This window comes from Triturus cristatus, chromosome 6, assembly GCF_964204655.1.
Source record: "Triturus cristatus chromosome 6, aTriCri1.1, whole genome shotgun sequence".
Classification (NCBI taxonomy): Eukaryota; Metazoa; Chordata; class Amphibia; order Caudata; family Salamandridae; genus Triturus; species Triturus cristatus.
The window spans coordinates 1,463,451,869-1,463,475,417 of NC_140589.1; the positions used below are offsets into that span (position 1 = coordinate 1,463,451,869).

The following is a 23,549-nucleotide window of genomic DNA, read 5'->3' on the forward strand; positions in this document are numbered from 1 at the left end:
GAGTCCCTCTCTCCACGCCTACCTTGCCAGACCAGGATAAAGAAAGCAAGAAAAAAAAAGCTAGATAGGTTGACTGGGCTTATCTGAGTCTGATGAGTAACATCCTCTGGAGGAGCAGGTAAAACAGCAGGGTGTTGTGGGGCCTCCATGGCCCTTGATAACAGGAAGGACTTGAGGGGAAAAACAGAATTGTGTAGGGAGTTTTGGTCAAGTGGTGTCTTGAGGCATACAAACATTTAGAAAAGACTCAGATTGAAAAGAACTGACAACAGACACGTTGTCGAGGCTTGTGGTTAGCTGGATAGGTGGAGAGTGGGGGAGACTGGGGGGATCAACTGACACAGAAGGGAAAGATTGAATGGAAAGTTTCTAGATGCCGCTTATAAGGGATATATTTTGGCGGTCACTCCTGGGATCTTTTCAATTAGCATCACTTTGAGATTGTAAGCAGAGTGACCAAAGCCATGCAGGTGAATGTATTCGCTCTGGGGTGGTGGAGAGAAGCGCTGTATCGCCATTCACCTACTCTCAAATACAAACCTACACCACAAAATATAAGTATGCAGTTTCTCAAATTGCATGTGAAATTGTGTATATGTTTTCCCCATAACACATCAAAGCTGAACGTAGAGCAGAAATTGAATAGGTCCTGGTTATTTGGAGTAGATAAGAGTGACGGTCTCAAAATTAACTCTGACTCCAACACTTAGCCCAAGTCTCTGAGACTCGCGACCTGGACTCAAGAGCTCCCAGCAATGCTCGTATAAAGAGATGGGCGACTCCCCTCGAGAAAACAGTTTACTGAATGAAGTTTGCATTAAGAAAGATAGGGATGGGTGAAAATGATGCTGCCTGGGGTGGCATCGGACGATCTGTCATCATACATTGCTTACATGATTTTGATAGCACATTATTCGTGCAGCTGCTGAGCGATGCATGTGGTTCCGAGGGAGTGAAAAGGAAAAACATAAATGGAGGCTTCATTGTTTACCTGCTTGTGGGTGTAGAATTGGATTTTGTGCAGTACCGGGTGCTCAGCCATACACACAACTTCTCATAGGAAGACGGGGATGAAGCTCCTCCTTGCACTTGGCTCAGTGGCCTGCTGGATGCTGGCTCATGGTGAGAGCAGACCCCGTGGCAGATGCTAGGAGGTCGGGATGCTGAGGCAAAACAGAGAATAAGACAAAATGCAGTGGACTGCCATGAGAGGAGGTGACAAGAGTGGAGCTCCACTTCGGCAAGGAATAGAGGGGAGTAGATCTTGCCCTCCTAGACGCTGTGAAAGGCAGAATAAAGGATTTATTTTTCAGGGAACATGCAGTCTTCCTTACCAAATGCGATGAGGTCTCTTAGAAATCTTATAGGCTTGCTCAAACACTCAAGGAAGATGGTTGCCAACCGGTTCCTCTCTGCATCGGTACAGCGGGAGCTTGCATGTGCTGATCTATTGATGTTAATGATAACACAAAGAGTGGTCAGATAAGCTTAGAGGAGGCTCCCCAGCTGAACACCTTTAGAATACAGCCAAGGTAGTGATCCTGGGGGCCATGCTTAGTGTTACTAGTCATAGTGGTCAAGAAGCTCGCTGGCAAAAGGAAAACACGTGTATACAACTTTCAAATCTAGAGCTTGAGTATGGGTTTTTGATCCGCTCGCCTGTGCCTGGATGAGGAAAAGGAGATTTACAAACATTAAGTGGTCAGATGTTGTTTGCATTAAAGCAGCTCGAAGACAGTATTGCAAGGGTGTATCATAAGCACTCAGAGTTTGAGCATAGTCAGTAGGTGAGACATTGACCCTTAATATTAGCGAAAAGGCCAACACAAATATAATTTTAGGGTATATAATAACGTTGGCATGATGATAAAACAAATTTGTGGGAATTTTAGATGTCTTTTGGGAATTGTATTCTGATCTTTATAATGAAGACTCAGACTGTTCTGTTGATTCTCTTAGGCCATTCTGGCTGGGGCTAAAAGGCCTCTTTTTGCAGAACTCCCTTCTAAATTTGAATGACGCTTTACTTTGGGGGAGAATCATGGGAATAAAAGGGCAGCTTGGAAGTAAGTGCAAAATTAATTCCATCTGAATTTTTAATGGCATGTTAGCCCATTGCTTTCTTGATAAAATACAATGGGTTTTTTGAGCAATTAAAGGTCCCTTTATCAAAAATGTAAATAAACATTGTGATATTCCTGGAGAAACATAAACACCCCAGGAAATGTCCTTCTTACTACCTAATATCCTTTGATTAACACTGGTGTTTTTGAAAGCCTTGAGTAATAGTTTGGTTGGGATAATACATCAATTGGTTTCCCCCATGCAGCATGGATGTATCCCTAGTAGATAGATCACTGTTCATATGAATATGGCCATCTCTATTTTTTGATGTAGCAAACAGCAATTAGAGGTAGGGATGGGATCATCCTAGTAAATACCCAGAAGGCATTCATTAGGGCCGCATGGGTTTTCACTAGTCAAGTTGGGGGTTTGGTTTTAGATTTTTAAAGGTTTATCCAAATTCTCAATGAAAAATGTGGTTATAACTCGTCCCTTTTTTCAAGTCATGGAAAAAGCAAGCAGAATCCTACCAGCCTTTGCATAATAGTAGTGAGGGGAAAATTGCAGATCACATTGCATCCTTTTGTTCCGACCGGCTATCTCGGTGTTGGGACACTCCATCGCCACCGCCCTTCTATTATTGATTCAAGAAAGCTATCATAAATGACTGCTCACCTTGTGACCCCCTGTCATCCTCTGACACCCAAAGACATCTGTATCTGGTGGCATTCAGACACTTTATACACCTCACCGCCAAGACACAATACTGCAGCTTTTAGGAAGAAGGAGGCATCTGTATCCATCTGCATGGCCGCCACTCTTTTATTCAGACAATACCAGCACTTATCAGCAGATCTGCTGAATTTTCATTGGGACAGTACCAGCTCTTCTCAGCAGAGGTGCTCTTATGACCAAGTAGCTGAACTTCTGGCCCATAGTGTAGTGCTTTTGATGGAACAGTAGCAGCACTTCTCAGCTCTTAAACACTGTAGCCCTGGCTAATTCTGTTAATTTTGCCTATGTAGTGAAAATGTCACCGTATCTCTTTGCACCTATTGTTCCACTTCTTCTTTTACAGGTATATCATTCCAGCCCTGGTATTCCTGGCATTCATTGCCTTCACAAACTACTGTGTCCTCGTCATCTCTTATCGTGCACTGTACATTAATGGCTTATGGCTGCAGAAGTCTAGAAAAATAGACCTTTGGCTCATCCGGATTCTCGTAAGTTCCTCTTTATTGTTAATAACAGGATTGTGTGCAGTACCACACCCTTAGCTACTTCACAGAGATCTGTTGAAAACAATAAAACAAACAAACAAATAAACAAAATAAAATGTGCAGGCGCCCAATTTTTTCTTATGGCCCATTGCTGAATACCAGGCTTGCCATTACTAAGGAAGCTTAGTCTTGAATCCACCCCATGCTTCTTTCCTCCACCACTCTACACTTCTTGTTTCTTTATCTCACTTTTTGGGCCTCGCCTACAGCCAGCTTTTAGGGGTATGTTGTCAAAAAGGCATATTGTGTCCTGCACTAGTACTTTTTTGTGCCAGCCTGTTTCTTGGCACAGACTTTCTTTCTTGGCAGTCTCATTTGCTTTCTTATTATTCAATGGCTTTCCTCCTTCTTGTGTTTTTCCCTCCTCTGGAGCACAGTGTTCGAGGCATGTGGGCTGCTGAATTCATATCTGTGCATAGATCGCCGCCTAGTGTTGGGTCCGGATGATTGCACATTGTTGTCCTGGAAGATTCTTCGAAGTATCACGAGATAGGTGGCTCCTCCCCTGGACTACAGTGCGCATGGGCATCCTCTCCATCCTTAGATTGTTTTTTTCCGCCATTGGGTTCATATGTGACTATCTTAGCTCAACTTAGGAATACTTAGTTTTAGGCCAAAAGGCCTTTAGTTTTCGTCGGTATAGTTACCGTTCGGTGTCGACTACTAGCTTTAGTGCTCCGCACCTTCTTCCAACTTCAGACCAGTTTGGTCCGAACTTCGAAGTTCGATCGACGATGGAATCGAGGACTCCATTCAAGAGGTGTCCGTTATGCCACGCGAAGTACCCTCATATCGACGTCCACCCCGTCTGTAATAAATGTCTCTCGCTGGATCACGACGAATCGAAATGCATGACCTGTGCACGGTTCCGATCTAAGAAGACTCTGCGGAACCGACGGGCAGCGAGGCTGGAGGCGCAGCAAGCAGCGCCTGCTCCCACCAACATATTCAGCACCGAGGACGAAGACGCTGAGAGCGTGGAAGAAGTAGTCTCTAGCCCCGCTTCAGAACACGATTCCCGATCGGACGACGACGAAGTGATCTTTCGACGTGAAGAAACCGTCGATGAGGTAGGAGACTTCGACGAGGCCTACGGGGCCGAAGAAGACAGCTCTCCCGAAGAGCTAGGCCAATCCGTCGAAACGGAGGCCGAAACTGTACGTCGTCATCAGGCTCCGGTCGAGGGATCGCCTTCGGGCCTTACCCAAGATCAAACACATGGTTCCTCGGCCCCACCTTCCGGTCCGGCCTCGAACACTCTGCAAGAGCCACTATTACCGAAGACGACGGGGTTGTTACACCCAAAACCATCCATCGCTCCAGTCCCTTCAAAAACGAAAGTGAAACTGGTGGTGGTCGGATCGAAGGCGTCGAAACCATCCACTGCTCCGACGCCGAAAAGAGTCGTCGGCTCCAACCGCGTACAAAGAGACTTCGGCGCCGAGCTCACCGCAGCGGATACGGTTGACACCCAGAAAAAGCACGCCCTCGGGCACCGCAAGGCACCGAGACCTTCGGCGCCGACACCGAAGGCCATAACCTCCGCAGTCAAGATGGCCGCCCCGGCTACGACAACGCCTAGCGCACCGGCGCCGACTAAGTCCTCGACTACGTCGACTGTCGATACATCCCTTCAGGCCAGTGACCCCCTTCCTACAAAAAAGTCGGGGCTGGCCTCGACGTCTACTACTAAGGGGCCCATCAAACCACCATCTGCGTTCACTGTGCAGCAGGTCTCCGCATCTTTACAACGCATTCGTGACCGGGTAACCCTGCACTCTATCTCGGGTCCCGACACACCCAAACCCTGTAAAGTGCACTCGGAGCCCTCCAACATTACGTTTGGGCTGCCACCGGCATCGGCACCGAAACTATTTCAAATTCGGACACGTGTCCTCCACACACAGTCCACCACCTCTGGCCTTAAAGAACAAGAGTCTTCGGGGCCACAATTTATCGACGCCGACACTGGCAGGTTAATGCTCCACAAACGCAAGATAACGCCAGTTAGGGAATAGGAGCCCTACAAAATTCCTCTTAAACGCAAACTGCCGGCGGAGCAGGAACCAGTGCTCCAAGAACACTTCCAACACTTCCATACAGATCCGCAGTCCTTTTCTCCAACCTCCTCCGAATCGGACGCAATACAGGACTAAGGCGGGGAAGATTCCATCTACCCTGGGGACGTAGATCCTGATGAGCACCTACAAGACCCGGATCAGGCATGGGATGACCCCACAGACCAAAGTGTCGCGCCACATACTCAAGATGCGCAACTCTATAACGTAAAAACGTCTCCTACCGAGGACACAGCTGCATTTAATGCCCTCATCGAGCGGGCTGCTGCTCATCATGGGGTGGAACTCCATTCTGATGCCATTGAGGAAGACTTCCTGCTTGACACTTTCGCATCTTCAGAAAGAACCCTGCCCATGTTAAAAGGGGTTCTCAAACCTGCTAAAGACATTTTCAAGGACACCACAAGAGCCCGGGTGTTAAATCCTAGGATTGAAAAAAAATACAAGCCTGCACCCGGTGACCCTAAATACATTAGGGGTCAATTGCCGTCAGACTCCATGGTGGTTGCCAATGCTCGCAAGAGAGCCCACTCACAAACGACTGGTGGTGCTCCTCCCCCAGACAAGGAGTCAAAAGTACTAGAAACATCGGGCAAACGCATTGCAGCGCAAGCAGCGAACATCCTGCGCATTGCCAATACACAGGCACTCCTGGCACGTTATGACAGGTCACATTACGACACGCTGGAGTCACTGCTCCAACATCTACCAGATGAGTATAAGGAGTCCGCAGAGCTACTCATTAGAGAAGGACAACTCCTCACTAATGCATCCATAAAATGCGCCCTTGACGCAGCTGACACAGCGGCTAGGGCAATAAACACAAGCGTCATGCTAAGACGTCATGCCTGGTTAAGAATCTCCGGCTTCAAACCCGAGATCCAAATCAATATTCTAAACTTACCAGTTAACACAGAATTCTTATTCGGCCCAGACGTTGACACTACCCTAGAAAAGATAAAGAAAGACACTGACACTGCGAAATCAATGGGGGCTCTGCAAACGCGGCAATTTCGTAGTGGCTCCTTTCGTCGCACTGGAAATAGAGGCACAACAAGGGGTCAGGGGTCACAACAGCAGTATACTAAAAGTGGCGCACAAAGCACCTATGACAAAAACAACAGGGGTGGATATCGTGGATCCAGCACCAAAGGCAGGGGACGTGGCTATGGCAACACCAGGTCCTCTCCAAAAAACAAACAGTGACGCCCTCTCCTTACCCCCCGACCACATAACACCTGTCGGGGGACAACTCCAGCTGTTTCTGTCCGCATGGAAGAACATCACCACAGACAGGTGGGTCAGGGACATCATCCAACATGGGTACTGTCTAGAACTAACTTCCACTCCACCCAACATACCACCAAAGCACCGTCCTATGTCAGCCGAACACTTAGATTTACTCCGGCAAGAAGTGCTTGCTATGCTCGCAAAAGGGGCAATAGAAGTAGTGCCCATCGACCAGCAGGGCACAGGGGTGTACTCTCTGTACTTCTTAATCCCAAAAAAGGACGGCTCGCTCAGACCTATCCTAGACCTGCGACCCCTAAACCTATATATACTATCGGAGCATTTCCATATGCTCACCCTCCAGCAGGTTCTCCCACTACTCAGTCAGGGGGATTTCCTAGCTACGCTAGACCTGAAGGATGCATACTTCCACATACCAATACACCCTTCACAAAGGAAATACCTCAGATTCACTATTCAAGGGAATCACTATCAGTTCAAAGTTCTCCCCTTCGGAGTAACAACAGCACCCAGGGTCTTTACCAAGTGCCTGGCAACAGTGGCCGCGGATCTGCGAAGACAAAACATTCACGTCTTCCCTTATCTGGACGACTGGCTAGTTCAGGCCAAGTCAGCACAACAATGTGCCACCCACATGTCCCACACCATTCACCTTCTTCACGGTCTGGGATTCTCACTAAATTACCCAAAGTCAAGTCTCCAACCTGCGCACGTACAACAGTACTTAGGCGCAACGATCGACACTCTGGCTGCCACAGCTCAGCCAACTTTAGTGAGAATCAACAGCATGCAACAGCTGATCTCCAAATTCCAACCTCAGCACTCCCTTCCTGCGCGAGTATTCATGCAGTTGATAGGCATGATGGCCTCCTGCATTTTCATAGTCCCACACGCGAGACTACATATGCGCCCGCTTCAGGAGTGCTTGGCACGTCAATGGAATCAGGCTCACGGGCAATTAAAAGACCTAGTGTTGGTGAGCGGTCGGGCATACAACTCTCTGCATTGGTGGAATCCACAAAACCTTTGCAAGGGCCGACCGTTCCAAGAGCCAGTTCCACAAATAGTACTGACAGCGGACGCCTCTCTCCAGGGATGGGGAGCTCATGTACTCAATTACACAGTGCAGGGACTATGGACGACACAGCAAAAGAAGATGCACATCAACCTTCTGGAACTGATGGCAATCTTCCTAGCCATGAAGGCATTCAAAGTACTCCTGTGCAACAAAGTCGTGTTGATCCGGACGGACAACATGACTGCCATGTACTACATACAGAAGCAGGGAGGAACACACTCTCCACAGTTGTCTCATCTGGCTCAGAGCATGTGGAAGTGGGCCATTCAAAGGAACATATTCCTCATGGCGGAACACCTCCCCGGCAAGGACAACCAGATGGCGGATTTGCTCATCAGACACAGCCACCAGATGCACGAGTGGGAGCTACACCCATCAGTACTCCAACCGTACTTCCAGCAGTGGGGTCATCCAGAGATAGACCTATTCGCCACAAACGAAAACGCAAAATGCCAAAGCTTTGCCGCCATGTTCCCACATCCACAGTCGCAGGGCAATGCGATATGGATGAACTGGTCCGGCAGATTTGCGTACGCTTTTCCCCCAGCGCCATTGATACCGCTGGTGGCACGCAAACTGCGACAGCACTCACTGACACTCATCCTAGTTGCTCCAACGTGGGCGCGACAGCCATGGTAAACCACCTTTCTGGAACTTTCCGTGGTGCCGCATCAAAGGCTGCGGATCAAACCCGAACTTTTAACGCAGAACCATGGCAAAATTCAGCACCCAGATCGGCAACAGCTGAACCTGGCAATCTGGCTCCTGAAGTCTTAGAGTTTGGCTACCTAAACCTGCCACCTGACTGTATGGAGATCATCAAGGAGGCCAGGAGACCCACTACCAGAGCTTGCTATGCAGCTAAATGGAAGAGGTTTGTCATTTACTGCAACAACAATGATATTAACCCGCTAGACGCATCCATTCAAAACATAATCTGCTACCTCTTACACCTATACAGATGCAATCTGGCATACACCTCAATACGTATCCATTTAACAGCAATAGCAGCCTATCTACAAAACAGGCAGCACCTCTCTTTATTCAGAGTGCCTCCCATCAAAGCCTTCTTGGAAGGACTTAAACGAGTAATTCCCCCAAGACACCCACCAGCACCGGTGTGGAACCTCAACTTGGTCCTCACCAGACTGATGGGTCCGCCCTTTGAACCTCTCCATTCATGTGAGATTCAATTCCTCACCTGGAAAGTGGCTTTCCTGGTTGCCATCACTTAAGGAGAGTTAGTGAACTCCAGGCACTAACCATTCAGGAGCCATTCATTCAGGTCCACGCAAACAGGGTTGTCCTACGCACCAACCCCAAGTTCATGCCCAAAGTCATATCACAGTTCCACATTAATCAAACTATCGAACTGCCCGTTTTCTTCCAAAATCCGCAAAATGTCGCGGAAAGAATGCTCCATACACTAGATGTAAAGCGGGCTCTCCTGTACTATATTGACAGGACAAAGGATTTTAGAAAAACTAAACAACTCTTCGTTGCCTTCTCTCCACAACACAAAGGCAACGCCATTTCCAAAGCAGGAATAGCCAGATGGATCGTTAAATGCATTCAGATTTGCTATCACAAAGCTAAACGCACATTAACGGTTCCCCCACGAGCCCACTCAACACGAAAGTTAGGGGCATCCATGGCTTTCCTAGGAAACATCCCTTTACACGAAATTTGTAGAGCAGCCACATGGTCCACTATACATACATTCACCAAACACTACTGCGTAGATGTACACTCAAGACAGCAAGCAGCTGTAGGACAGGCTGTTCTCAAAACTCTTTTCCAGACTGCTGCAGCTGGCACAGGTAGTCGCCGCTAGGGGAGGTACTGCTATATATTCTATGCACAGATATGAATTCAGCAGCCCACATGCCTCGAACTGATTATGCTACTTACCAGTATGCATCTGTTCTTGGCATGTAGGGCTGCTGACATTCATATCGCCCACCCTCCTCCCCGGCGCCTGTCGCGGCTGCAGCACTCAGTATTTTCTGTATAGCATGGTCATCACTTACTATATCTACTCCATCACTGCCACAATGGCGAAAAACAATCTAAGGATGGAGAGGATGCCCATGCGCACTGTAGTCCAGGGGAGGAGCCACCTATCTCGTGATACTTCGAAGACTCTTCCAGGACAACAATGTGCAATCATCCGGACCCAACACTAGGCGGCGATCTATGCACAGATATGAATGTCAGCAGCCCTACATGCCAAGAACAGATGCATACTGGTAAGTAGCATAATCATTCTTTACCAATCTTTTAATTGGATGGCTTTTATCCTTCCACTGCTTACATATAGGGAACTACTTCTTGCTGTCTTTCATCACTTTAAGGGATTGCAGGCATTTTCTTTTGCCCTCTCTTCCTCATGTGCTGCTTCCACCTAAATGCTCACTCTACCCCATTTGCACCGTGTTACTCCCGCCTCAGCCTTCCTGTATAGTTGCTTTATCTTTTCTTATTTTACATTTATTGCGCCCTCTCACCTCAGGCTCCTACCTTGATCACGCAACTCCCCCCCCCCCACCCCTAATCTCTTGTTGCCCACGCCTCTGTGTTTCACCCATTGTGTTCATTTAAGAAACGCTTTAAAAAAATATTTTGGAGGGCTCAGCTGCTTCAATTTGTTGCCAGACTACTCCTTTTTTTATGTTTGTGTACATTTGACTTTCTTTATATTTACTGCTCCACGATTGGCGTCCATCGTCTTGGAACGGTGAGTAAAAACAAAATGGATGCTGAACCATGTCATTTGTGAATGCGTGGTGAAACATGAAGGCATTTAACACAGCATGCCTAGTCGACTTGGCATCATGATGCATATGCAAACAAGTGTGATGACATAGGCCTATGTTGACTTTTGTTTTGTTTTTATTCCTTCCTCTTTTTGCCATATGCTGCTTAGCCAATTGGTTTGCTGAAGGCTAGACCTATTGACTTTGCTATAATTGTTTTTTTTTATTTATTTCTGCTTTCCCTGTTAATCGCTGTTTTCTTGTGTTTCTCTTCCTCCTCCTTTCTCCTGTTTCTGCATTTTTCTCTCTTGCTTTGGGTCAAAGTCTTATGATAAAAAATCCGTATCGGTCCGCGACCACTGGCACAAATTAAACGACAGAACAACAGTTGAATAAGGACGTTGGCAGAAAGTCAGAAAGTGGTCTGAATTTGGGAGTTTTTTCCTATCTATCATTTCTCAGTTGTATTCAGTGTTTAGGTGCCTCTCAAAGGTATCGTAGCATGGTTGTGCCTGGAGGTGTAGGCTCACTTGAACTACTTCACATATTTGGTGTACATTTTTATGGTAACATCAAAAACTAACTATCGTATTGTGCTTATTTTCTGGCATGGATGCTGGATTGTGACAAAGAAAATGTTTAGAAATATTTAAGGATATCCCTTGGGCACCTCCCAAAGGGCAAAATTATGCTTTCTGTAAGTTGTCAGTTTGAGTACTATTGGTTTGGCTTGAATGTTACCCTTTAGGGCCCCTATTGTGCTTCGGGGCAAATAGGTAAAACTAGGTAACATACATTTTTGGGTGGTGATGAAGTAAAGTCTCTAAATCATTGGTCTATGTTGTGCAGGCTCAGAAACCATGCAAGCCACGGGCACTCGAGTGTGAAGAATTAAAACCAAACGCACAGCATTGAGGAAGGCAACGCTTATAGAATTTGGAGAACACAAAGCAGTTACAAGAATAGGAAAAAAGTTATTACCACTCAGCGCCTTTTCTGTAGAGGGTGAATACTAGTGTTGGCTGGTGTAAGCTGGTTACAGTCGCAGAGGTGCAAGCCTTTTCAGTTGTACCGCTGGAAGGGAGAGGACATACAAGCTTTCCCCCTATAAAAGCTGTATAGTCCCCATAGTCGAAAAGCTGCATAGTCTCTATCGTCTGTGCATGGTGAGGTACACGTGTTGTGTGTGGGCTGGACAGACTATGCATGGTTATTGGTGTCTATATAGGAGACAATGTGGTGAGCCTACAACCAGTAGCGGATGCTACCAACTAGGGGTGGTGAGGCAGGGGGAGGAATAATAAAAAAAGAAGCACTTATCTCTTTACCGCTGGCCGCCGCCTCTTCTTTCTCCAACCTCCTCTCAGCAGGAAGCACACATCCTTCCAGAATCCCCTGACCAATCACAACGCTGCCTTTGCAGCTTTGTAATTGGTCTGTGCGCCGTGGTTCAGCCCTACAGCCAGCGTGAATAACATGCAGAGCGCCCATGGCGCTTTGGCCGGCAGTCTCGCTTTGGGTGCTGCCACCATTCCTCCCCCAGTGACAGAGGGAGCCCAGCCCTGCCCGCCTGACTTCAGCTGCAAGCTGAATACAAAAAACAAAAGGATAATAACGAACGTTATTATCATTTTATTTTTTGAATTCAGGTTGCAGCTTAAGCAGTGGGGCGACTCTCCTCCGCCTTAGCCGAGAAGCCACCACTGTTGACAACCAGTTTCCCTGAACCAAAAATCCAGAGATGACTGGTAGGGAGAGGGAATCTACATCAATCCCTGCATATCCAGTTTCTTCCTCCCCTGTACTTACAGCTCCCTCATTCCCACTGCTCCCTCATTCCCACTCAGGGCCTGCTTCTAAGGCCGAAGGTGAAACTGGTGTAGAGTTTTTCCCAGATGAGACTGATACCCCGAGGTTCAGCATCCCCAGGGCCAAATTCCAGAGTGAATCTGACGTTTGACCCTTGTAATGACAATACAAGGGGATTTCCACCAGTTTTTCACCCATTCTGTTTTCTGTTTGTTTCTGTACACATTTTATCATGTATTACCAGCCGAAATGTGCGCTGGTAAAGCAAAATGAAAGTACCTTTCAATTTCACAACGTATAACTCCAGTGCTAGTATGTTTCTGTCTGCATCCGAATTACAGTGAAGACCCTAATGAGGGCCTTACTATGGGCCTTATTATGAGTTTGATTGACTGGCCACCGTAGGACTGAGTCTGCCCCCGCTAGCATCCCTCGACACTGGGGGTCTAAAGACCACCGTATTACAAGTTAACAACGGGGCCAGCGGTGACGAGGCGGGGATCTTTCAGAGTTGGTGAGTACTTTTCACAAATATCTTGATGCCTGTGTGTGCATTTCGACTGCAGATATGTCGGATGTACACATATGGATGATATATGTGGAAAAATACAATATACCCATTACCGGGTTTCAGCCCAAATGTGGGCAGTCCTGGCAGTGGGTATATGGTTAGAAAAGGACTCACTTCTAGATCGCCGCAAACAGGCTCATAATCCTCGGTGTGAAGATTCTGCTGTGAAGGGGGGACCTGGAGAAAGGGATCCACGTCAGAATCTGCTTGTAAGACGAAGAAAGGGGTAAGTACACACCCCAAATCCTTCGTCACATCTACCTTGAAACAGGTGGTTGGACTGCCGCAGTCCGCTCGTGCAACAGGCAACTCGTAATATGGATGGCTGTGCATCTCCCCTGGTCCGCCCTATGGCAGCTGCCTTTCCTGGACCGCGAAGCTGGCAGTGTCGGCGATTCAGTGGTGGTCTTAACAAAGCGGATCAGCCCAACTTGTAATACGGCAGTTGGACCGCCGAGCTCACCGCACTGGGACTGCTGGCACCAATTTGGCGGTCCGCAGGACCGCCAGACTCGTAATAAGGCCTTTTACTGTTCTGCATTGCTAGCTGCATGGCCATTGAATAGCATTGGCTGAGAATGACAGGGTACAAGCCACAAAACAACTTGATCAATTGATACCAGCCCTTCTTCCTCTGCATGTCCAGCCTAGAAGACATACTCAGTTCTTCCTGGAGGAGTGCTAGAACCTTTAAATACAATGTACCATTTAGTTGGCCCTTTCCGTCTTGCACTGACCACTACTTAGGGTAAATACTGTTGATAAACTTTAAAAGGTGTGTGGCCTAAGTACTTGTTCCAAATATCACAGAACAAACTGAGTAATATCCTCTCGGGCAATGTCTCCCACTGCAACCATTTTTAAAATGGCACATTTATGAGAACAACTTCTGCATAAATTGTCAAAATTCCAGAGGTTCTGAAGGAAGAAGAGCAAATGAAATATTTCAATATTTTCATCATGTGCCAACCAACCTCTACAATCCATAGGGGTGTTAGTAGTGTACCTTCCTCAAGGAAAATTTTAAAACAATTTGGCAAAGCTGCACTTTTCAGCAGTTTCCCTAGAATTGGCTACAGACATATCATATTACATGTAGTTTTAAAAAACTGGGTATGCAATTTCGCCTGTCATATCATTTTAAAATTCTTATGGCACCTTTCTTCACTTCTTTAGTCCACTAAATGTTGTTTTCTACCCTGCCCCTTCCACAGGTTTTGGTTCTTATGTTAGGAAGATGCAGGATGGAAAAATCAAAAGTCATGCATATATTTCAGTATTGAAGTCATTTTGTCCCCAAAAATTGTCTCGCAATTTTCTGAAAATATATGTATTTTTCTATCAAGTACAGGCTTTTCATTTTTCCATTAATAAGCTCATTTACTTCAAGCTAAAGCTTGATAATTTTCACTTTTTTGTCCTGAATACAAGCTTTTTACTTTTAGTAAAACCTGTTTGGTTCTCAAACATAGGCTTGTAATGTTCATCAGGTGCTGTTGTGTATTACCACCACACATGGATAGATTCTGACTTTCATTTGCATTTCTCTAAAAAATACCAACCATGCCTGTTAGACCTGGGGATTTCTGGTTGGCTAAGGCTTGCGCCAAAGTCAGGCAGAAACCACCACTCTAGTCAGGGCAAGGAAGTTACACGCCAAAGATAACCCCTGCTCACCCCCTTGGTAGCTTGGCACGAGCAGACCGGCTTATCCCGGAGGCGATGTGTAAAGCGTTTGCGCGCGCACCCAGCAACAACACCCAAGGCCCACCACAAAGGAAACTCCACACAAGGTATTCTATAAAAATAACCTTTGTATTATACACAACACATTAGATAAAAACACACACTTTACAATGTGCCAACAGGCACGGGCAGAATTTACAAGGGATTATGTACAAGACAGGGCCACCTGGACCACTGTCAGGAATTAGCACTTTTTAGATATTTAGCACATAAAATATATAAAATCACTGTAGCCCAAAAATAATCTGTATAGCACACAACCAGTACTTACTGGTATCGGGGAAGTACCACCTACGTAACCCTAACTACTTTAGGAGACTGTCACGCAGGGAACTAGAACCTCACTAGCACCACCTGTACTAGGAGAAAGCAACAACCACCTACGTATCACAATACCTATAGGGGTAATAGAACGTTACACATGATGCATCACATTCAGAGGTGTAGGGAAGGAAAACCCATGATGCCTAAAAACATTCAGAGGTGTAAAAGCAATGGCACATGATGCATCAACACACATTCAGAGGTGCAAGTAGGAACAACTGCGCAAGACTCCACATGAGCCACCACCTGTGGCAGTCCCTGGGCCAACTGGCCTGGTAGGGGCAAGGGCGCCCTGCGTTCAGTCAAGCTGCGCCAGCTGCGCAGACTAAAACAAGAATGGTCCCCCACCTAAACGTGGCAGCTGCCCACTAAGTGCTGGGCAGCTGGAAAACGAACTTCAGGCACTGCGTGCCTCTGGAGCCCTCTCTGGGCTCTGTTCACTCAGAAAATGTCCCCTAGAGCCCTCGTGGCTCGGAACAGTCGTGCTCCCCCTCGTTGGAGCGCTCCGGGCGCTCGGAACACCAGACAATGCCCTCTAGAGCCCTCGTGGCCCTGCACAACGTTGGAGCCTCACTGGGCTCAAACAACAATGCCCCGGGAGCCTTCACGGCTCTGCAACAACATGCCCCCGAGGTCGGAGCGTTCACTGCGCTCTTCGTTGGAGTCCCTCTCAGGGACTCGAGACACCACAATGCCTCCGTTCGTTGGAGTCCCTCTCAGGGGACTCTTTACCCGCAATGCCCCCCTAGAGCCTCACGGGGCTCGAGACATGCTGTGGCCACCTTGTGGAGCCTCACGGGGCTCGATCACTGCCCCCGCACCCCCAGCACATGCGCGGAGTCCCCCAGCCCTTCTCAACACTCACCGGGCTGCTCGGGGACTCCCGCGTCGTCTTCCCTTTCTCCGTTCTCAGGGGGGAGGGCGTGAAGGACTCCAAGGCTTCCTCGCGGAGGGGCAGGCACCGACAATGTGCCTCGCGCCCCCTCCGCACAGGTTCTGGCCACCCTCCTCCTCACGGTCCAGCGCGGGGTGGGCTCCCGCCTGGATCGTAACTTCTCCGACCGGGCTGCAACCGCGGTGCTTGGCAGGAGGCGGGGTAGGCTCCCGCCCTCCTTCTCTGAGTTCCGGTTGTCCCGGAGGCCCGCCCTCAGCCGCCTGACTTCCGGTTTCAGCCCGGGCTGTAGCGGTGATTATTCCGGCCGTAAGAGGGGTAGGCTCCCTCGAAATACACGCAAATAAGCGGGGTGGGCACCCGCAGGCTGAATCAAAACACGGCAGAATCGCGGGGTGGGCACCCGCTATCAGGATCACAGCGCGCCTAGCGCTACAAAGCAACACAGCGCTCCCAGCGCTATAAACAAGGCAAAGTCCAGGAAAACAGCGCGCACAGTGCTACGAAGTCCAGGAAGCGCTCCCAGGCGCTATGAGCAATGTCCAGCAACCAAAAAGGTCCTTCAGAGAGCAGGGGGCAAAGGCTGGGCCCAGAGCCAGCTCACAGGGCCCTCCAGCAGGGAGGCAGTCCCCAGTGGCGGTCTCTCCTGGCGCCCAGCAGCAGCAGGCCCCCCCTCAAGTGGATCCTGCAAGAGAACACCATGTAAGGGGACACAGCCCCTTTTTATACAGTACAAGGCTTTGTCTAAGGTGCAGGGAAGGGGCGAACCAGTTCCAACAGGTTCCTGAGCACTTTGTTTTGCTCAGCCCCTCTCCCTATTCACTGGCAGGGCTAGGGTCATTAGACGCACCACAGGGGCCGGCGCCAGCATTGTGTGGGGGAAGCCCTGTCCTATTCAGGACCCAGGTACACTCCTCCCCAGCCATCAACATGCTAACTCCCCATTCACCACTGGGTGACTCCTCCTGACTCTGGGGAATTCCCTAGTCCGTCACCTGACCTCACCAGCCAATCGCCAGACAAGCCACACATTTCAGACTGCACACTGAAGTGCCCACTTCTAGAAGTGGCACTTCCACACTAGGTACATGCACGCCGCACACATCAACGCGCAGCATTCACTCACACGAGTCCGCACATACCAAACACGGGCCTGCACACCCCACGCATCAGGAACTACCGGGACACATACATTCCCCCATGCATTCCTATGGGCGGGCAGGCCAACCTCACAACACGCACGCACTTTACCCTGGGACACAGCGGTAAAGTGCGCAGAAGTAAATAAAATCACTGAACCAAGTCACCATATTAAGCAAAAAGTTTCGGGGTGAAGCGGCCAGAAGGGCCAAGTCCAACAATGCCCATCATGTGGCTGGAGTTTCTACTACCAGACTGGAAAGGACCAAATTATATCAACATTGCTCACAATAAATCTGGGATGGGACCATTATTTCTGGGCCAACGTTATATCACGGATAGCCACAGTTAAGTTAAAGATAGTCATAATATGTCAAGGCGGACGTCATGAAGCTAGGGCGATCATTATGCCATGATAGCCATGTCATAATGCCTGCATATGTCCATGATGGGCACCTTTAGGCAAGGTCCACCATTATTCCAGGGATATTAATAACTATGTTAACCATGGCCCAAATTATCCAAGGTGGTCACATTTGGCCAGGATCACTATTATGTGAAATATTGCTGATTGTGGAGGGGCAGGTGTGAGAACAAGTTAAGATTATTTTAGAAGGGTTGAATGTGATATGTGGATATGTGACTAGATAGGCCGTGAGAGTCGCAATTGTTTTAGATTTTTTAATGTTGCCATGAACGTTTGACTGTGAATTGTAATTTTGGATTATATTAACTAAATAATTAAAAAATGTCTATTGCTTTCATAGCTTACATCAGATTCTCAGTTGTGACATTGTTAGGGAACAAAATCTCTCTGAAAAAAATATTAAGTACTACAGGAGAGGTAGACATATTACTCTTTTTCACAATATTTAGTAGAGACTAGGGATTTGTTGTCACAAATAGTGCATTTGGATATCCTCGTGCCTGACTGGCATGTGGGCTTCCCCTCAGTTGGTTAAACACATTTGCCGTTTTCCAGATCATTATATTAGTTTTTTATGCCATCCCTCATTTGTTTAGATCTTGCCTACAAATAGCTTTTAGCTATCTTTTGAAAACCTATTATGTACATTACCAATACTTAAAGTGGGCTTTGGCTAATCCCGTTGCCTATCATTTTTCAGCTTCCTGGCCAGTGTTTTCTGCTTGCTACTTTTTCAATGTTTTGTATTCTTCTTTTTCTTGATACCCCTTCTCTGAAGCATAGTTTCTTTACCATCCTTTTGACTGGATAACCTGCATCTTCTCACTTACATCTGGGTGCTACTTTTTTCTTTTTCTTTGAGAATTCCATGGGAATGTGTGTGTTTTCTTGCTCTATCCCCAATGTGCTGCTTCCCCCTCACATTCCGCCTCTCTGTACTTGCCTTTCCAATCTTGCATGAAAACCTATGCCTTGCCACACGAAGGGAGCATTTATGGTGCTGTGAAAGAGCAGGGTGCAGCACTTATAGGAAGAAGAGTGTTGGAAAGATTACTCTCATCTTGGATGTAGTTAAATGTGCTCCCTTGGCTACTGCAGAGCATCCTATGGCTTGATCATTTGTTCCAATTCCTAGCTGTGTGCAAAGTAAATGATAAGCATTTTCTTTAAATTTTGACATTTCCTCAAATAGCTTTTATGTTGTTTTAAGTATGTGCAAATACTCCTCTAGTTGCCCTTCTTCTCAATGAAGAATCTCTTGGATGAGCCAGTCTCCCAGAACTGATCTTCAGTGCATATAGTTTAGGTGCAATATCCTCCCAAACTTTCAGGGTAAAATGTTGTGAATATGTATCAGTGATACACATGTATGCAGTTGTACACATTCAGCTCCCTGACATGTAGAAACACTGGCTGACCATGCATAAGGAGAGTGCCAATACAGTGTAGGTTTTACTCACCACATGATGCCTCCCGCAGAGTATGATAAGGCATGCTACCTGAGGTTAGGTGGATAGGTCACTATTTATCATGTGCCAACGTAAAATACACGATGACAAGAAATAGCATTTGGGAGACACGGACATGCTAATAGGGAAAGAAGATAACAGAGGGGGTAGTGGGTAGGAGATAGAAACACTGGTTGTAGACTAGTGGAAATTGCCCATATTGCGTTGTCATTGTAAATGTGCTCTAAATATCCCAAATTTATTATTGTGGGTTTGCATCGCAAAATTCCACCATGTTACCTTGTTAACTTTATAATTTACCAACATCCAGCAACATGGAGGTTCAGAGCACAATATTCAAGTCAATTACCATCCCCTATGCATTTTTACTTTTAGACCCCTTCCTCTTGAGAGCTGAATACTTTTCTCACAACAATTGAGCGTAGTCTTCTTCAATAGCTTTTTTCACTCAACACACATTAAAACACCTCACAAAGTGCCCCCAAGGCTGCCCACCTTGTGATAGTGTCACTGTCTTAGCCATGAGGAACTTGATGATGAAGCTTGCCACTGGAAGTGGGTTAGGGTTTTTACGTCCTTTTTAAAAATAAAAAAATAAAAAGACATCACACTGTGGGACAAATTCAGTAAACTTTCCAGTCTACCTTATCCCAAGTTTGAAATCTGTTGACACTCTGTTTTTTCCTTTTGTTCTTGTACCCAATATTCTTTGTAATTATTTATAGCTTTGGACGGTTTTGTGGATACTTTTGTCATTTGCTTCTCATTGGTGTTTTAGAGATCCAAATATCTAAGTCAGTTTCTGCCCCTGGGATGCTAGCTCTTTTTATAAAGCACAGTTTGTTGTGCATACAATTTTGAACTAAACATTATGCCTAGGTCCATTAAATCACAGTATCTCACATACAGGCATCAGTGAATGTATTCCCTTTGATGGTCACCCAATGGTATTGAAGGGGCAATGAACATTGCAAAGTGGAGTAAATTGTGTCTTAGTCATTGTGCTTAGACTAATACAGTGAAAATAAACCTTTTGCCAAGAACTCCTCCTGTGTTAAATAGCTTAGGTCTACCTTACAGCTACTTATTATAGAAGTCATTCAAACAAAATTTCTTAAACTTTGCCTGGAGTGTCAACTACAACCCAGTCTTTCCCATCAGAACACTTAAGGGTCCAACCACCATTGGAGGACTTGGGTTTCCTGACCTTAAGAATTTCCACCAGGCATTTATCCAGTGTTAAGCTAGAAATAGGCTTCAGCAATTCAGGTATCTCCAGTTGTGTCTCAATGGAAAATGATACCCTCTGGTTACTATTTACAATCTTCATTAACAATTAATAAGCACAGAGTGCACTCTTCCTTTATGGTTACGGTTAAGACCACACACTCCACATTGTGTTATGCGAGTGCAGAGTTGCAAGTGAACTCCAGACTCCTCTTGCTGTCTTCAATTTGGGGCAATACTGACACTGTACAGGTAAGAAATTAATGGGCAAGAGTGGATTGAAAAAGGAATACACACCATAAGCCAAGTAATAAACAATGGTTCTGTTATTCTATTCAGTGTTTGATAGAAGGCTTTTTTATATCTCCCCATGAGTGAAGTATATAAAGAAACTATACAATTGTACAGAAAGCTGTAACGCCACTAGTGAATGAGGTCTCAAACAAGGCTGATATAATTCTCAGAATAATAGGATTGCTAACCAGCCAACTCTATTGGAAAACTTCAATATCCAAAATAAACTAATTTACCCCGCAGGAAAGTTTATCCTGTTTAGGAAAAGAGAGGACTGGATGGAAAATTGAACTCAGAATTTCAAATCCCAAATGCAGCTTTCTTAAGTTACTAAACATCAGCCCACACTGAGTAATACATTCAGCAAAGAATCATACTGTGTAGCTGTTGGACTCCTTAAAAAAATGCAAAACTTGAATGGGATTACTCACTGTGCTGTCTTCTCAAGCTAATCTCGCTCAGATGGTAGAAAAGGGCCACATACCACAAGAACGTAAGGAATGTGTTACTGCACATGCATTGTTTGTTTTACATCACAAAAACGATGTAGATCATTCGATATTCTTCTTCAGTGACCTCTCCACATTTTCCAGTTTGACACCGTTCCATGAGAAATGGCTTGTAAAGGCTCTTTGGTAGCAATAAGTCTTCATCAAGTGTCTTATGTTTGGTTTTAGGGATTGTCATCCCTCTCTGTTTGGGGAAACTCCACTACCACATTTCAGAGTTAGATGTTCCAAAAGGATACTGGACTGAAGGATAAATTCTGTACATTAAAGTATTTTCATGGCGCATTCTCATTTCTTCAAAAGATGAATTCCACATGAGCTCCTTCCACTAAGTGCTTAAATGTGTCGCCTTGTTGCTTATTATGAGATGACTGTAATACATTTTGTGTTTCAATAAAAAAAAGGAGAGGACTCAGTGCATCGTTTATTAGGGGCTCCCTAGGTACTGGTGCAGTAAGTTATTTCAACTAGGCATTGGATCTCCAGAGATTCATGCAAACGAGAATGAATACATAGAAAAAAATGACCCTTTTTGTCGTAATGTTATTCCTACTTTTAAGATCTTTATTATTCTGTAGGTCCATAATGGAATCGCAGTTTATGCTACATGGACAACTATAGCCACACTTTTGAACTTTTCCGTTGTGTTAACGTACAGTGGAGATGTGGCCAACGCGACTTCGACTACGGTGGCATTAGCAATTTTATCCTTCGAGGTTGTTTTATGGTATGTGAAGTCAATATATTAAATAAAAATATACAGCTTTCATTTGATTATTACACTCTTCAAATTAAGGAAACATTTCCTGAGGCAGAAATTGCACTTGTGTTTCCTAATGCTTTGAGGGATTTTTTGTAACCCAGAGGCTCTGTGACAAGCTGCATTCTCCATCAACTGTTGTTTTATTTAAATATATTGGGCCATGTAAAAAGTTGATAATCTACCACTGTATGGTTAGCCCTACATTTGGAGTAGATTTCTGACTTTCAGGAGATTAAGAAGAATCCTAGGCTTGTTCGTATAAATGTATATCAGTTGTTGATTTCCAAGCATTAATCCAATTTTTCCGAATTAATTCATGCTTATTTCCGACAAGTCTGAAAATTTGAGAGTGCAACTTATTCAGTAATGTAGCCTTAAACAAATCTATAGCAGGGAGAGTATTTTCTACTCTGTAAGTTCTCTGTGAAATATGTGTGTGTTACTTGTTGGAGTGGACTTCAATTCTGGCAGCTACTAAAAGGCATAGGGTCCCTGATGAATCTGCTTCCCTGTTACCTGGGGAACATGCAGTGGTGTCTGCGCACATACTGGGGCTTATTTACAAGTCACTTTTAATATGGGAAAAAGTGATGTACTGGCGGCACAAGGGGTTCGTAGAAAGGCCCCAGAGTGTATGTGGAGCGATGCTGCTGCCCCCAAGCAGAAGAAGGAATTTCTGGGTCTTTTCCCCACGACAACTCCTTTAAAAGGAAATTCGAAAGTACTTTTTATGAGTTTTATCGTGTCAGTAGAAACAAAGAATCAGCCAACAGGGTGGCTTCAAACATCTGCAAAGAAATAGACCGAGACAATAGTTTACTCTTTCAAACTCACTCTGTATGTTAAATATATAGCGTTATATGTTTTAATACATTTAAAATGACCATTTATTTAACAGCCAATACAAATAAGTGTTTTTGGAACTTAATTGTTAATTGCTTCTTCCTAACTTAGTTGCACTCATGTTATCAACCTTAGAAGAATGAAACATTGGTGAAAAACCTATGTTAATGTTTATCCTTGAGGCTTACAGGCAGCTGTTTGTAGCTAACACATAACCCTCCGAGCTATTTTACGACGATTATGATTGGGTTACACATAATAGCTATCAGCAGGCACATAATTCAGCCACACAATTTCATGTTGCAAATCTCATAACATATATTACACAAAGTCTCTTTTAGGCCAACAGAGCCAGATCAATTTTCTGCACACAAGTTTTCTCGGAGACAGACTTAGTAAAAAATAATGTACATAATTACTGGCCATTGGTGTGCTGATGTTGACTTCATACCTGACAACTCACACAGTGCCACCATGTGAACTTTTACGGGATTTCGGTTTCTTTCACACGGTCACCTAGTGAGGACAATGTGAGTTGGAATGCTCTTGTAGGGAGTGTTTCCAACTCACATTGTGTTCAAGGCTGAGCTGATATCCATCGAGGTTTTACAACCTTCCCAAGACGTCAGTGTCAGCCTTTGAAACTTCAGATTGTTATTTTAGGAGGGTCACTCTAACTCACGGGCAGTGCTCAAAGCCCCGTTCCCTGCCTTGATAGCCACACCCCCTCAGAAGCACTTTCAGATCTTGTAAGGTAGTGGATTTAAGGTCTCGCCCCGTCCTGGTGCCCTCATTGCACACGGTGGGTTGTTGCTCACTGGCAGGTCTGTGGCTCTCTTCCTTCTGACTCTGCTCTCTCTTGACTCTAGCCTGCCTGGCTTCACTTGCTATTCACCCCTGCCATTTTCTACATCCTGAAATTTGTGAGTTCCCAGACTACATATTTTTCATTCAGCATTGTGTCACCTTCTCTTTTCCATCAGAGATGGTCACTTACTACTTCACTCCAAAGAGTGAATTGATGTGTG

The 23,549-nt window shown here is 45.9% G+C and overlaps 1 protein-coding gene across 3 annotated transcripts in view; it reads left to right on the top strand.

Annotated features, from left to right (window-relative positions):
* The window catches only part of LOC146821544 (uncharacterized), a 239,848-nt gene that overhangs the window by 177,760 nt on the left and 38,539 nt on the right, over window positions 1-23,549 (top strand). For all 3 annotated transcript variants that reach the window (XM_085612534.1, XM_085612532.1, XM_085612533.1), the window contains exons 5-6: window positions 3,143-3,287; window positions 21,494-21,642. In XM_085612534.1, coding sequence (XP_085468660.1) covers window positions 3,143-3,287; window positions 21,494-21,642 — 294 coding nt within the window. The remainder of the gene's footprint in view (window positions 1-3,142; window positions 3,288-21,493; window positions 21,643-23,549) is intronic.